General features: G+C 41.5%; 1 protein-coding gene across 4 annotated transcripts in view; it reads right to left on the reverse strand.

Moving 5' to 3' along the window:
• Osbpl9 (oxysterol binding protein like 9) overlaps positions 1-17,447 on the reverse strand; it is a 140,758-nt gene that overhangs the window by 64,189 nt on the left and 59,122 nt on the right. For all 4 annotated transcript variants that reach the window (XM_052176989.1, XM_052176988.1, XM_052176987.1 and 1 more), the window contains exon 4: positions 5,962-6,038. In XM_052176989.1, the coding sequence (XP_052032949.1) occupies positions 5,962-6,038 (77 nt within the window). The remainder of the gene's footprint in view (positions 1-5,961; positions 6,039-17,447) is intronic.

The raw sequence follows: 17,447 nt of genomic DNA on the forward strand, positions 1-17,447 counted from the left end.
CTTCGGTATCTCATTATAAAAAGGCTTCACATGGACTTCATGCTTCCATGGTAAAAATTGTTACCACACCTCATTTTGTATGCTGATGTTTTACTCAGGTTAAATGATATTTCTGGATACAAGCTACCAAGCCTTTCTTATTCACTCAGCCACGCTCTTATAAAAGCTATTTCCTCCTTTCTTACAAAGAGTTTGAGATCAACACAAAAAAGGGTACTCTAATTTCATTTCTGTTGCTGTGATAAAATACCCTGACAAAAAACAACACAGGGGGAAATGGGGTTTATTTTGGCTTACATTTTCAGATTACAGCCTATCATTATGGGGAAGTTAAAGCAGGAACTGAATTCAAACAGCTAGTCATACCACACCCATAGTCAAGTGCAGGGAGAAATATACACAAGCCAGGTCACTGGCTTCCTTGCGTGTGCTCAGCCTGAGATTTTTCTATTTATATAGCGTTCAATGCCTCCTGCACCTAGGGATTCTCGCTAAGTTTTCTCACATCAATTAACTTAAGACAGTCCTTCAAAACATGCCCAGGCCACTAGAAGACCATCCCATCCCTCTTTGAGACTCCCTTCCAGGTGATTCCAGATTGTGTCAACTTGACAGAACTATCCTTTACATGGAATAACTTATAAACCTGTAGAACAGCAGCAAGGGAATTCTGTTTTGTTATTGACCTAAGGAACAGTACACACATACAAACTGTATATATAAGAAGAGTTAAAGCACTATTTCTTGTTCCTCATAATCACAGAAGCCATTTGCTATAAAACTATTTTAACTTGTTTAATATTACTGTGAGTGTGCATATCACACATGTACATGTGTGCACACATTATGGGATGTTGTGTTGTAGTGTATGTGTGGAGATCAAAGACCAACTTTGTGGACTTAGGGTCTCTCCTTTCACCTTTACATGGGTTCTGGGCATTGAACTTGGGTCACCAGGCTTGCATGGTGAGTACCTTTACCCTCTGACAACTCTCTTACAGCAAGTAAGTATCTTATTACCAACTCATTTGTAGCACAGACTTTAAAAGAATGTAAAGGTCTATGCTTAAACAGCTGCCTGAGAATTTTCAAACTGTTCTCTAAAGTAGTCTCTACAACAATGCATAATCACCTATTTAAAAGGTGATGTGTATGTATGTATGTGACTGTATGTATGACTATGTGTGGGTATACTGTGTGTGTATTACATATGTAATACATATGGGTATATATATTACATATACCCATGGTTTCACATGCATTTGGAGGCTGAAGAGCATGTGCTATTGTTCTAAACCTTAGTCTCTCAAGAAGGTCACTCACTGAACTGAACTGAATTGGGCTGGTTGTTGGACAGCAACCCTGTCACAACACTGAAGTTACAGGTGTGCAGGGCTATGTCCAGCATTTTCTTATGTGGGTGCTGGGAATTTAAACTCAAGTCTTCACGCTTGCACAGCAAGCGTCCTGACTCCTAAGCCATCTTCCCAGCCCCATGAACTTCTATCAAATCAGCTTAGTAGCAACATTAAAGCAAGGCTTCCAAGACATGCTGCTGCCTATGTTTGTGTCTATGATGAGGCTGGCACTTGTACTTGGCCATATCATGACAAATCACGTAAAGGTCAAATGACCTCATGGCATGTGTCATATAAAAGAAGCTTCCCCAGCAGTAAGAACAGAGAAAAGTAGCTGGGATGACTAAGTCAACATATTCTACACTGAAATGCACGTGCACGTGTAGTCAGATTTACAGAATGCCTATGCCCAGTCAATAGTTACCTCATTGACAGTCTGGGTTTCCATATTGCAGTGGTTATCATGCCTGCCTTCTTCATTGTAAATAGCCTTGTAAAGTGGGGTTCAGCAAGTTGTATTAACTGCTTGATTTTAATTTTTCCTTCTGAGACAGGGTTTCACTCTGAAGTCTTGGCTGGCCTGGAATTCACCAGTGCAGGCTGGCCCTCAGCTTGCAGCAATCCTTGCCTTACCTCCTGAATCTAGAAGTGTAGGCATTTGCCCCTGGGTTCAGCTTAAATGAATCTTAGATTCTGTTACTTTGTGTTATAGTTGCTCTTAATTTGCAAGTTCTTTTGGAATGTTTTTATAAAAGTTTAAATCTGAGACATTTACCTCTTGCTTTATATTTGCCTACACTAATATTACAGCATAAAACTCATATTCTATCCTTTGGGGCCTGTGGAATTTTTTCTAAAATTTGAGCCCGAACTTACTCAAGTTTGTAAAACTGCTTTTTATACCTGTACAGCAGCCAGGTAAGCTGCTCACAGGCCGAGAAGAGAGAGTTAAAGGGTTCAGTGGTCTTCTGGCTCTTTCCAAGGAGCTGTCTAACTTAGCAGTCAACAAAGACGTTACAACCGGGACAGTGAATCACAAAACAGAAGATAAAGCGCTGCATATGACAAGGGAGTCTGCAGGGAGAAGGAGCTGACAGCAGTGGGGACGAGGGCAACTGTGCATGGAAATGTCAGAGAACACAGATAACAAAGGACAACAGAGAAGATATGTGAGTGAGAGGAAGAGGGAGAGACTCGAAGAAAGGGAAGAAGGAATAAGAGGGAGAGAGAAGAGTGTAGGTTAACAGAGAGCCACTGTAGAAAACTCAACATCACAAGATTTAAACGCTCAGATTCTCCACTGTGCTTCCTATCTGCAGACTGGTTTTATCACAACTTGATGATACAAAGAAACAGGGCGACCCAGAAAAAGAATGAAGAGAATAAAGATGAAAGAAAGAGAGGGGGAGGACTTATAAATAGTGGTGGATGTCCCAATAGAGATAGAAAACAATTACAATTGGGATAGATGCAGCCACCTCACTTTTGTGGCTTCCTTATAACAGACATTAAAAGCAAAGGAAACAGACAGCGGCAGTAGCAGGAGTGGAGAACAGAATAACGAACGCACAATACAAACTGTCCCGAGACAAATTCTAATGGTGTTGGGAAAAGCAATGCTGAAGAGGCAGGCCATGATGTCTGCACTGAGAAATGAGGTAAACAAAATTAGGAAGACACTAAATGGCTGGGAAAAAATGAATGCAAGGCCCAGACCAACATGAGCAAGAGAGGTTTGGAGGAAATAAGATAGGAAAAGGGGATGGGCTAAGAAAGCACTCCGATGTTTGAGGTGGTTCAGGTCTTAGTGATAGCCCGGACGGAGCAGTGCGGCTGACTAGTCAACTTAGGAACACAGTCCAACGGAAAAGGGGGCCCACCAGGTGTGATGAGGAAGAAGTGCCTCATAAGCTTACGTCCTTAGCTATAGGGACAAAAATAGGTAATTCACAGAATTTATGTAACTAAAGCAGACTGATGAAAGAGAAGAAGCCAGCAAAGGAGTACACACCGATACAGACTCTCAAGAACAGGCCACTGAATCTCCACCCCAGCCTTCCAAAAGAGCCAATCTCAGTGTCTAACAGTGTGTTACAGTCTCCAAGTACTCAACAACAAACAGTGGAAAGGAACGTCACCCACTCACAAATCACCTCAGTCATCTCTTCACATAACTCACAGCTGTTGAGCACGAGTGGCCTTCCAGGCATAGGAGAAAGAATGACTGCAACTGACAGTTATGTAGCTTTTCCAACCAAGATGCAACTCCAGTCTGCACTGGACTCCTGTAACTATTACAGTGATGCTAAGGAAGAGGGATTATCATGGTCCTCATCAGAATTTGGCCAGAGAGGTCAATGTTAATGAAAAAATGCTAACCCCCAGCCAGCTCTGGGCTACAAGTCAGACATTCCAGCTCCAGAGTGAGGCTCTTTACCTTACCCCGCTGCCACTGAGAAGACAGTCCTGTCCACTCAAGGGAACACTCACTTCATATTTCTAAATGTTCTATCCTCTCTATTTACTAAGTTTAAAAAAAATACAAAGAACTTCCATGTTATATCTATTCTTAAAATGCCAAAGCTATCAAATCTAAAACATCACAAAAGTATCTTTTCCTTCCTGCTGTCCCCAAAACATCTAAGCTCTCTTCTTACCAAACTCTAATTCTGATCCTAACATTGGATCAAAGTTGGCACGTGAATGTAAGAAGTTACCTAGCAACGGAAGTTCCGTGTGCTTTTAAGAGAGCAGAGCCACAGACCTCAGGAAATAGAGGCAGAAGGATCTTGAGTTCAAGACCAGCGTGGGCTACACAGCAAGATCCTGCTACCACCAGCCTGCCAAAAATACTTGTGAACTGTGCAATGGCTGTGGAATGCACAGGAAGGTCCTTGGGCTTAGAGGAGGGCAATTGTCCTCATCTGTTCTACCAAAGAGGTCAGTTCTGAGCTAAGTTGTGAGGAGGGCAAATGGCATTGTATGTGTGCTGGGGGGTGGGGGGCGGGCGGGGAGAACACCATTCACAAGAATGCAGAGGCCAGAAAGCTTTAAAATGTGCTTAGGAAAGTGAGCAAGTAAAAGCACTCCATGGGTTCACCTGGGTCCTACAGCAGAGGCTCTACGGCTGACCGCTACGGCTGACCGCACACCAGACACTTGAATGTCAGTACAACCAGGCAAGCTGGAAATCTTGCCTGTAACATTCAACACGATTAAATTTAAAACTGCTACCTTCTAATCAGACCGCAAGACTGTCCAAAGTATGCAGTATTCTTTATGGAACTACCTAAACTAGAAACAACCCCCTTCAACTCCATGTTCACATCATCCAACGCCGTTCTAAGCCTCTGCCTGAGCTCTCACTCTCGGCGTGTAGCAGTGAGACCTGAGATGACCCTTACCAAGTCAAGGCAACTTCTGGTGTAAGACAGAGTAAAAAGAAGGGGGTCATAAAGCACCAGTTTTCTACAATTCAAACCTAAAAATAAAACAAAATCCTCTAAATGCCGCCGCTCCTTAGCAGCTAGGCATAAGCAAGCATTTTTCTCTATGCTGCAGAGGCAGGCGCTGCTTCTGTTACTCACCCTGTTCTGTTTCCTATTCCGGAGCCACTAGAGCAGGAGTTGGGTGGAGACATCTTCTATCCTATTAGCAATGTGTTTCTCCAGTACATCTCAGGTCCATGACTAAGAAATTCTGAGTGGCTACCATCAGACACATTACCGCAGTTAAAGTGAAAGCACTCTATTAATTTTTTTAAGACAGGATCTCAGACTGTAGCTCAGGCTAGCCTTAAACTCTCAGTGATGGCTCCTGGCTCAGCCTCCTGAATGTTGTCACCATCAGCCACTGTACGTGTCACTGTTACTGACTATGGACCTAGACTTCCTACAACATGAGGCTGAAAACCACTGCCACCAGTCTCACTGCCACCAAGGGAAGGCCCACTTGAACATAAGCTCTACTCAGAGTAAACAGAATACACAAACAGATGGAAGTCTGAGGCCAACTAAGCACAAACGTCATACCTGGCTGGATTTTTTGTTTTTCTTGACCCATTTTGTGGTGAGTCCACTTTTACTTTTTTTCCTAATCAGTATTAAACCACGTGTATGTGGTAATAGTCAAATTCTATCAAAAAGAAACAGGGTAAACTCTCAGCACTTATTAATTATTATGTCTAAGTTTATAATCTGGTTGTATCAATAGTCTATTATTGATACAAAATATTTAAGAATGATTCTGGCTCATTTTAACAAAACTGCCTTACACTGTCTTCATTCCTGTTTTTTTTTTTTTTGTTTGTTTGTTTTTTGTTTTTTAAGAATAATTGCCTGGTCTACAGAGTGAGTTCCAGGACAACCAGGGATATACAGGAAAAACCCTGTCTTGAAAAACCAAAAAAAAACAAAAACAAAAACAAAAACAAAAACAAAAACCAAAAAAACCAAAAAAAAAAAAAAGAATAATCAATAACATTAAAAGGCAAGAAATTAAGAGTTCTCATTGAATTACATCAGTTATTTAAAAAATAACTCCTCCCACCCCCCACCCCCACCACCGCCAAAGAAGAGCACCAACATCACGTGAGGCCTCTTACTTGAAGCTGAAGAGTATGGCGAAGGATGGTTTCTTCTAAGGCATGGATCCACTTCTCTCGCTCATCTGCATCTCGAGCTAGAACAGAACATCAGACGTCAGTGTCACTTCCTTTACAGGCTCATCTTAAGGAGCATCTGATTTTTTACACAGATCCAATATCTAGGCAGAATTACAAAATACTCAACAATTCTAACAAAAGGAATAAGTATGTTTAATAATAGATTACTTATGCCTCAGACCAATATTCTCATGGGGAGCAACCAAAAAAGCTGGGCTGATTATTTTTTAATTGCTTCATTAATAGATGAAGGGGTTAAAATGTGACACATATACACACATATTCCAGAGTGGAATACCATTCAGTCATTAACAAAAATAAAAATCATTATTTGTGGCCACATGGACGGAATGCATGAAATAAGCCAGGCATAGACACATACGCACCACACCATCTCCTTTGCATTCTCCCAACAGTGGAAGCCACAGAGGTTGATAGTGGGTGCAGTTGTGAGAGGGTGCAGTTGTGAGAGGGTGCATAGAGTGGGGGGTGGGGGAAGATGGAGAAAGGGCAGGTTGGTAGGTACTAAGCTACATTAGCCAGAAGCTAGCAGCTCTGGTGAGCTGTTGTACTGCTAGGTTACTGTAAATACCAATAGCTAAAAGAAAGCATTTAGAAAGCTTTTACCATAGAGAAGTGATTATGTTTGCAGAAATAGGTATGCTTAGCTTATTTAAAATAACATCATGTACATTAAGACATATGCAGGATCTTAAGTTTTTATGTATCAGTTAAAAATAAAGTTAACTTAGATAAACTTAAAAAAGAAGGAAGGAAGGAGACAGGAGAGAGAGGAAGAGAGAGAAAGAGAAAGAAAGAGAGAAAGAGAGAGAAAGAAAGAAAGAAAGAAAGAAAGAAAGAAAGAAAGAAAGAAAGAAAGAAAGAAAGAGAGAGAGAAAGAGAGAGAGAAAGAAAGAAAGAAAGACAGACCAGTCAGCCAGGTGCTGGTGGTGCACACCTTTAATCCCAGTACGCAGGCGGCAGAGGCAGGTGGATCTCTGAGTTTGAGGCCAGCCTGGTCTACAGAGTGAGTTCCAGGACAGCCAGGGCTATATGAAGAAACCCTGCTTCAACAGAACAGAACAGAACAGAACAGAAGGAAGGAAGGAAGAGAGGAAGGGAGGAAGAAAGGAAGGGAGGAAGAGGAAGAGGGAGGAAAGGAAAGGAAAGGGAAAAACCGACAGAAGACAGTTACCATAAGCCAAAGTAGTAAAGAGTTCCTAGTCAGTATCTTGTAAAGGGCAAACATCTGGAGGAGAGGCCTAGTATTTAGGGATGCTCTTTGCCTGGCAGTGTTATAAATTCCTAAGGAGGAGCTGTGTTCTGGATGACGCACTTAAGATCTGTCTGTATGTGTGCCAACAGTATTTGGGCCAAATTTGAGCTTGAACCTAAAAGTCTTTTTAAAAGAAAGCTGAAGAGCAGGGCCCACCAGTACAGTGACTCTCAACTCGTCGGGTGTGACCGACCCCTTTGGGGGTTGAATGACTCACAGAAGTTGCCTAAGACCATTGGAAAATGATTCATAACAATAGTAAAATTACTATAAAGTAGCAACAAAAATAATTTTATAGTTGGAGGATACCACAGTATTCAGAAGGTTGAGAACCACTGCATTAGCAAAAGGAACTTTGGTAAATTTGGCTATGTCTGGATTGGGATCCCAAAATGGCTTCACTGTGGAACTAAGGATAAATCAGAATTAAAGCAACTGCTTGGGCATCTGTGTAGGCCCCGAAGGTCTTACTACCTGTAAAGACTAAAAGAACCTCCCATATTAATTAGTGAGTCTGACTAGCAAAGTGGGTGAAAGATCTCCTCTACAGGCTGCTGACCTTTTCTTTCTTTGTTTCCTTCCCTCATTTTCTGGGACAGTTTCTCTGTGTAACCCTGGCTGTCCTGGAACTCACTCTGTTAGCCGGGCTGGCATTGAACTCAGAAATCCGCCTGCCCCTGCCTCCTGAGTGCTGGGATTCAAGGCGTGTGCCATCACTACCTGGTACTAACTTCTATTTCTATAAACAATTGTTCAAATATAGCCTAGCAACAAGTAAATACAATCAAACATACATATGGAGGTGCTTCTGCAGATAAAGCCACACATAACTGAACACCAAGACTAACAGGAACTCGAGATTAGTTTATAAGTAACCAAGAGGTATTTTTAAATTTTATTTATTTATTATTGTATTATTGTATGACCTGCACGGAGGTAAGAGGATCTATGTTCTAAGAATTACATTCAGGAAATGCTGAACCATCTATTTGGCTCCTCATTTTATTTTTCAAATAACCAAATATGAATTCTTGAATTACAATAAATTTTAAATATATATAATAATCAAAATTAAGAACTTGGTGGATGAGTTCTAATAGCAATTAAGACAATTAGAGACCTGAAAGAGATTGTAAGAAACAGCAATGGCGCCAGCCAGTCGAGGGATATAAAGTCCTCATAGTGGGCTGGAGAGATGAGTCAGACATTAGGGAACTCCCTACCCTTCCAAAGGACCCAAGTTCTGTTCCCAGGGCTCACTGGGCAACTCCAGAAGTATCTGACACCTTCTTTCGGACTCTACTCGTGTGTGTGTGTGTGTGTGTGTGTGTGTGTATACAGATAAAAGGGCTAAAAAAAAAAAAAAGGTAAGAAAATGTAATGCGTCCATGACTGGAATACTGGGGGAGACAGAGAACAGATGTGAAAGTCCAATGAGGAAAGAGAAAAACAGGAATAAAATAGGGACATGAGAAAGGAAAAGAGCCCATCATTCCCAGGGTCTTGGGTGCATTCCCAGGTGACTGAGTGTCAAAAATTTTGACCACGCTGGCAAAGAACAGGATACCCTCATGTGCTAAGAGAAATCTCATGAACAAGATTATGAAACATGTTTACAGTCAAAACACACGCCATGACTCTTAGTAACCACATACTGTATGAGTTTTTCTGACGAAATCTTACCACAATTACGAATCATGCCGACACTCAAGATACCTTATCACCTATGACCCATGTCGTAAGAATTCCTGACCTTTCTTGATCTATACTTTTATATAATACATAGCATTTATATAATCAGCATACCTTATCTGCAAGCCCCCTACAATGCACCTTAGAAATTACTTTATATGCTTTCCCTAGTTTAATCTTTTAAACATAGCTACAGTTCAAAACCCACAAGTCATGCACACAGCTGCTGCTAAGAAACTTAACTTCATTTCTCTCAAGAAGTCTGAGTTTCCTCTTAAGTTTGTGCAGTACCCTCCAAACACACACACACACACACACACACACACACACACACACGCTGCCTGTTTGTAATAAACCAGTCTTGCTTCCTGCTGACTGATTGCCTTTATGAGACTTGAATCAAGCTCTTGACTTCACCTGGTGGAGGTTCGTTCCTAAAGGACACCGCCCCCAGGGCTCATGGCAATTTCAAGTTGCACTGCTCATTGCTGGTGACACTACCTGGGTGAGAATTTTCAAAAACTGATGAAAGGCATTAAGCCACCGACTTCAGAAGCCTTTGGAATCCCAGGTAGGTTACTCACTATAGAATCAAATCCTTGAGCAAATACTGAAGGCATTCTCAATACTCTGGAGTAAAATGACTGAATAAACCATAGAGAACTATGTAGGTATATTTTTTTTTTAAAAAGACTGGGAATTATTTCTTTAGAGAGACCCAGATAAATGGTTAAGTAAAAAGGCCAAGTTTTAAAATTAAGGACTTTGATTCACTCTGAACTTATTCTGTGCAGGTTGGGAGATGTGGATCTACTTCCTTTGACACTTGATATTGCATTTTGTCAACACAATTTATTAAACAGGCTGTCATTTTTCCACTGTTTGTTTTTGACACTTTCGCCTAGAACTGGGTGGCCAATGAGTGCGTCCTAAGTAAACAGATGTCATGCCAGCCCGATGACCTGGTTTGATCCCTGAGCCCGGGATAGGAGAGGACCAACTCCTGCAGGCTGTCTTAGGAGTGCCGAGGAAGGAGGCAGTGCACCGGGCATGCTGGGGCTGCCCTCCTGCTACACTCACACCAAGGAGGGGGGGCATCAGTGGGATGAGGAAGAAAGGAGAGTCCTCAAAACGATTGATGGAAACCGCCAGAATGAAATGTATGATTGAGGTCCACTCACAGGCATACCAAGTGACGCTAACTTATACTCTCTTGGTATCAAGGACATCACTGGGTCAACTGCACAAACTTGAGAGTCAGCTGATTAAGTGACGTTAATTATAGTGCCAATTTCCTTACATTAGCATTTTTAGTGCTAATGACTGCACTGCACATCTGTGGGAAACTTACCATTTTCAGGACAACTTGCAGAAGTTGCTTTCTCCTTCTACCATGTGGGTCTCAGGGTCACTCAGGCCATGCCCACCATGTTTGGTGGCAAGTGCTTTTACCCACTGAAGCATCTTACCAGTCCAAGACTGAGATTTTTTTTTCTGTTTTTTTTTTCGTGACAGGGTTTCTCTGTATAGCCCCACCTGTCCTGAAACAACTCTGTAGACCAGGCTGGCCTCGAATTCAGAAATCCGCCTGCCTCTGCCTCTGCCTCCCAAGTGCTGGGATTAAAGGAGTGTGCCACCACTGCCCGGCAAGACTGAGATTTTTAAATATGATTTTTAAAATTTAAAACAAACATTATAATAAAGGAAACATAACCTAAATAAATGGAAACATAGCATTCATGACGCATTCCCATTCCATAATATCCGATTTTAATTCAATTTCTAGATAAAAAAATGCTAATTAAAATTTAAAAAAAAACATTTTTTGAGATTTGCAAAGGTGATTCCAAAGCTTTTCTAGAACTGCAGAGAGTACAGATAACACAGACCTTTCTGAAGAGACAGACGCCTTGTCGGAGACTCTACACCAAGGAAGAAGTCATATGACATGGTCGTGAGAGAACATGGGCAGTTACTTACCAGCCCTCACTCTGGGCCTGCCCACAGCCTAAGCCTGGCTGGAACTGAGCATGCTCATTTCTCTGAAGAGCTGCCCCTCCCCAGGCAGCTGCTCACAGACTTGATGCTGAGCCCACCCTTGCACCGCCTCTAACTCTCCTGGAGCTCACTTGCCCGCACTATGGTACTTTTCCATCAAACTCCAATAAAACCGTCCAAGTTTCAAAAAGAAAATATGGGGCTAAAGGTGAAGCTCAAGTCATAGATAATGTTTTCCTAAAAGGCCGAGTCTAAGGTCAAGGTTATCGTTGCCTACTGGAGCAAGAATAAATAAATTGAAAGAGATTAGAAACAGAAACAGGTCCCGATATGTATGCAGACACTTGATTTGAGACAAATGTGCATTAATGTGCAATAAGAAACAACTCTTCAGTAAATGGCACTAGGATAATTATGAAGAAAAAATAAATCTAATCCTACCTTGTATTATACATAAATCAAATCCAAATGCTTTCTTTAGTTTGTACTTTGAAAGAAAAAAAAAACAAAATTTGAAGTGAAAGAGACTATCTTCATATTTTGATATAGGAAATAATAGCTCCTAAAGGGAACACAAAACCACTAACTACAACGAAAAATGGCCAAAAAAAACAAACAAACAAAAAAAAAAACCAACCGTGTGTGTGTGTGTGTGTGTGTGTGTGTGTGTGTGTACTCAAAGAGGCTCTTGAGATAAGATTAGAGGTGAATTTTACAGATGTTTTTAGACATTAAGTTCATCTCAAAAAGTTCTCTAACATCCACCATGCCTCTTCATACATGATGGAGCCTGTTTTATACCCTCTGAGCCAGGAAGTTACAATTTTTGTCCATGGTTCTCAATAAGAGACATATTTATAACATGTCCTGGTTAACATATACAGGTGTATGGATGTATATGCACATATAAAACTAGAATATTAGATTCATAAAACAATACTTGCTCTTACAATATATTATTGATACTCATTCTCCTGCCCCCTCTCCCCTCCCTCCTCTCCTCCCCCTCTTTTTCTCTCTCCCTCCCCTTCCCTCCCTTCTCCCACCCTCTCTCCTGGAACTCACTTTACAGACCAGACTGGCTTAAAATTGGTAGGAATCTCCTCCCTGCCTTCCCCAAGTACTAAGATTAAAGATATACATACAGCACAAAGCCCAGCAATGATGTCTCTTTAAATTTCACTTTTGAAAAAAATAAAAAAGATGATGGGGAACAAGGCTGAGGAGATGGCTTAGCTGGTAAAGTACCTGCCACACAAACATGAGGACTTGAGACTGGGTTCCTTGTACTCAATCAAAAGGTAATCCTAGCACTGGAAATGGAAGACATGGGGATCCTAGGAATTCCCTGGCTAGTCAACATAGCTAGCTTCCTGTTCAGCGAGAATCCTGTATTAAAACATAACATGGAGAATACCAGAGGGAGACATCTAACAGTTGACTTCTAGCATCCACATACACACAAACACACAAACACACACACACACACCTGCCTCCCCTTCCCCACATGAATGCTGACTTGCACTTACTGAGATTCAAAGGCTCCTGAGTTGGCTTGCAGTTAGGGTGCTTGCAGCCATGTCTGAAGACCTAGGTTTGATATCCAATACTCAGTGGAAGGAGAGAAGTGACTCCTACAAGTTGTGCTCATCTGTACTGTGGAATGACAGTATCGCCTGTGAGATGATACTATCAGGAGGTTGTGAGGCTTAAGAGAGTTGTATAATATATTTACACCAGTTCAGAATGTAGACTGAAATATCTAGATATTATTGTTAGACACACAGCCTAAAAAAAAAAGATATGTTTTAATAATCAAACAGCCAGAAAAAAATCATTAAGAAACTGTTTGTAATTCTAATTCCCAGTAATGCTGGCTTATATAATGCCCAGAGGGGAAACAATATTTGTCCACTGTTATGGATTTTCGGGGTTTTGAAATTTTTCTTTTAAAAAGGCATTGTTTATGTGTATGGGTGCTTTGTTTACCAATATGTCTGTGCACCACATCCATGTCTGGTGCCAAAGGAGGTCAGAGAGGCTGTTGGATGCCCTAGAAGTGGATGTTAAGACAGTAGCGAGCCACAATCTGAGTGCCAGGAACTGAACCCATGTACCCTGGCAGAGCAGCAGGTGCTCTCAACAACTGAGCCTTCTCTCCAGCTCCAAATCTTAGCACTATTGGTCCAGTTATCACAGCTCCTAAACTGAACATACTTAAGAATCTCAAATCTTTGAAAAGACAGCATTTCCCAAAGTATTCAGACCAAACCACATAAAGTAGATCTGAGCACAAAGGCTGACACTCTGCAGCTGACCATGTCTGTTCCTCTACCCAGGACCCTGCTTTTCCAATGTACTTTCTTCTCCTTTAAGACACACAACTACTATGAGCAGATGACTGCCTGTTTGCAAAAGGAAGTAGAATTTGGCTGCTTTGCAACTTAAGCAAACGGAAGAATCAACCTTTATAGGAAGGACTCAATTTCTGACAATTAATTGCAAAATAAAATATTACTCAAAAAAACATGTTCACAAGACGAATTGCTCAGACACTCCCAAATATCTACTGAGCCCTCAAATGCTTGAAGTATAAATGTTTAGGATATGAGCAAGCGAGACAACCCATGATCTCCAGCAACTTACCATCTTGTGGAAAACATAATCACATGCCTAGTATCATAGGCAGACTGTGAACTGTCCCCACACTTCCAGGTGTTGCAATGCTCCATTCCCAGATGGTGGCACTATTTTGGTAGACTGTGGATTCTTAGGGATGTAGGGCCTAGCTGGCAGATGCAGGCCACCAGGGGAAGACTTGAAGATTATAACCCTCCCCACTTCTGGACTATTCTTGGTATCCTGTCTGAGATAAACAAGCCACACCATGGGTTACCAAGACTGAGCAGCTATCACTAAGTGCCTTCCTTCCCCGCCACCATGGACCGAGTCTCCAGGTTAAGTGGCTGATCTCAGGTTTTTCTTCTCAATGATGAGAAAAGTAACAAATACATTGTTATACATAATTATAGTGAGGTTGTCACCTCATTCATGCTAAGTCTCTGTTACCCGTGCTTTTCAGACCCTACCCCTTCTTCTAGGCTACACTGAAATGTCTCTTCTTCCACACATGCGGTTCATGATAAGGGGATGTGCTTTTTTCCTTAAAGTCAATATTCCTTTCCTCAGGTACTATATAAATCCATGCTCCACATTCCAGCCACTGTCCTAAGCTGGAGGGGCACAAATCTGAGCCAGTTTAGAGCTCTTACCCACGAGCCAGGTCTACCGTTAGTGCCCCTTCCCAGAACACTCCTTCCATGATGCACAAGACCCTGGATTCACCTTACTGCTAGGGTGCATCTTAAATCCCAGCTTTTGTTCCCTCAGCTGAAGACTGAACCTGTCTGTGCAAACAACCAAAGCTAAATCTACTGAGCACTTGATTTATGCGAAGAGTTCTAAAAATATTAAACAAATCCTCACAGCAACTACATGAAATAGGTATTACCTTTATTTTCTAGCACAAAGAAACAGAAAGTTGAGCCTGAACATGCTAGTACATGCTAGCACATGCTAACATACATCTATAACCCAGCCTTAAAAGGCTGAAGCAGGAGAATTAAGAATCCAACTTCAGCCAGATGGTGGTAGTGCACAACTTTAATCCCAACACTTGTGAAGCAGAGGCAGGGGGATCTCTGAGTTCGAAGTTAGCCTGGACAACAGAGTGAGTTCCAGGTCAGCCAGGGCTACACCTGTCTCAGTCATCCTGGGGAGCTACATATCAAATCTCTGTCTTAACAATAATATAAAACCAGAGATAGGAAGGTTCAGGGATTTTCAGCAGCAGCATCTGAATTTAGTCTCTAGGCTTCAAGTAACCATGACTGTTAAATAAACCTCCTCTTAGCCCCTTTTGCTATGCAAAGCACACAACTAGGAATGAGACCCTCCTTTCTCTAACTCAGGGAGAGTCCATGACAGACAGAATGAGCCACCTTGACCCCACTTCTCTTTACTCTTTGAATATACTGTGCAACTTGCCTTTGGGGACACAGTAAGCTCCCGAGTCTGTGCTGTTGTCTCCGTCTTGTTAATTTCTGCTGCCTAATTCAAATAAGATCTTGCTTTCTGAATTCTTGTGACTGCCTGGGATGTTTTGGTTTTTCAGATTCCAACAAAATCAGGTAAAATAAGATATACAACCACGGTGGAGACACAATTAGGACAAGGGGATCTTACTAAACACCCTAAGTTTTAAACCGTGTTGTCGGTACTGATGCTGCAAGGGCAGCTCTGATGAAAACCCCTGAGCATGAGTAAAGGCAAGAGCTCCAGACTGAACAAGTAGCCCTTATAATCTCCCCTACCACTTCTGTGCAGTTCAAAACCAACGGTCACCTCGAGGAAAAACCTGAGTTGTAAACTGCCTGGCACTCACAGGACATCATTTTTATATTTAAAAAACAAAAAAACAAAAACCAAAAAACCTGATAGCCAGGCATGACAAAATGGTCTGTATGGATAATCCCAGCATTTGAGAGTCTGAGAAGCAGGAAGATCAACACAAGTTCAAAGCCAGCCTGGACTACACATGGTGATTTCAAATCAGCCTGGGCTACACAGGAAGACTCTGTCTCAAACAAAAAACAAAACCCAAACAGAAAAATTATTCACACTTGAGGTATCCGGCAGGTATTTCCCTCAGAATGAATAAAGACAGCCTGTATTCCAGGGAGATTTTACAGTCTGTGCCAACTACAAAATTCAAGGTTTCAAACTAACAATGGAATTTTAGAAAAATAAATATTTTCTTTCTATCCTCACTCTGACCAATTCCTAAAATTACAAAGCCTTTCCTGCTGAGTTCGGGTTTTCAACAAATGTGAGTTTTCTATATCATACAATGAAAAGTGTCAGCATCTATGTACATGATTTTACAAGATGTCCTGCTAGGTAAAGGAGCCATTCTACATGCCAAAGCCATGAATTTTAGAATATCTACATGCATCTATTTGATTAATAATAGCTTCAGATTCCAAATGTAACTAATGCTTAAGGAACTATCAGTGGTGCACACCTTTAACCGCAGCACTTGGGAGGCAGAAGCAGACAGATTCTATAAGTTCAAAGCCAGCCTGGTCTACAGGGTGAGTTCCAGGACAGCCAAAGCTTCACAGAGAAACCCAGTCTCAAAAGAGGAGGAGGAGGAGAAGAAGAAAAAAGAGGAAAAGGAAGAGGAGGAAGAAGAGAAGGAAGAGGAGGAAGAAAAGGATGAGGAGGAGGAAGAAGAGGAAGAGAAGGAGGAGAAGGAAGAGGAGGAGGAGGAAAAGGATAGAGACTATCACTTGAGTGTTGGTGAGATATCAAAGAATAATACTCAGAATTCTCTTAAGAGGCTATGAAAACTTCTTTTTATATGACCATGTGAGAGCATATTTTCATGTGTTTAATTAAAACAATGGACTAAATGAAGAAGCAGTCAGGAGAGCTTGGCTCTCTTCTGATAAGGCTGACATTAAAAGTACAAAAATATAATATGATGTCAATTTTCTCACTGTTTGGGAGACTGTGGAGTGGTTATTCATTTTTCCATTTTTTAAAAATACATAATACTAGGTATTATGTAGCTATGGCTAGCCTGAAATTTACTATGTAGACCAGATATCTCTATCTGGCCTCTATCTCCCAAGTGCTGGGAATAAAGGTATGTGCTAGCACATCTGACTTTTTTTTCTTTTTAAAAGATATTTTATTATTTTTAATTATGCAAGTATCTATGTGTGTGCACATGACAACTATGGAGCCCAGAAATGTCCAGAGATCAGATGCCTCTAGGCTGGAGTTACAGACAGTTATGAGTGGCCAACACAGGTGCTGGGAATCCTGTTCTAATTCTCTACAAGAACAATTTTACATTCTTAACCTCTGAGCCCCTCTGGGGTGGTTATCTTGTCACAACATGTCTATTAATGAAATGGGTCTATTGATATCACAAGGTTTTGTTATTGATTGAGAGTTGTTTTTTTGACCTAGTTTCACTATGCATCCCAGGCTGCCCTGGAACTCAAATATATTGACCAGGCTGTCCTTAAACTTATAGCCTCAGCCTTGAGTTAGTTTAGTTATAGCAGTGTATGCCTGGATTTTATTGATACTGTGTTGTGGATTTGATCTAATTCTAGTTATGTTAAATTGGCCCCCAAAATTACTCTGGAATCTGCACGTCTGCTCGTAAGTTGCTGAGGGACCCTGTCCCCAGTTTGTTTTGATTGGTAAACAAAGTTGCCGGCGGCCAGTGTCTGGGCAGGTAGACAGAGGCAGGACATTTAGGACGCCTGAGCAGTAAGCACCATGACTGGAAAGGTTTAGTGCCACACTGAGAAGGCAGGGCAGAGACAGCCAACATGTAAGAGTCGGAGAACAGCAGTCCCAGCCCCTCCCCACTGGAACAATG

The sequence above is a fragment of the Apodemus sylvaticus genome, chromosome 3 (genome assembly GCF_947179515.1).
Source record: "Apodemus sylvaticus chromosome 3, mApoSyl1.1, whole genome shotgun sequence".
Lineage (NCBI taxonomy): Eukaryota > Metazoa > Chordata > Mammalia > Rodentia > Muridae > Apodemus > Apodemus sylvaticus.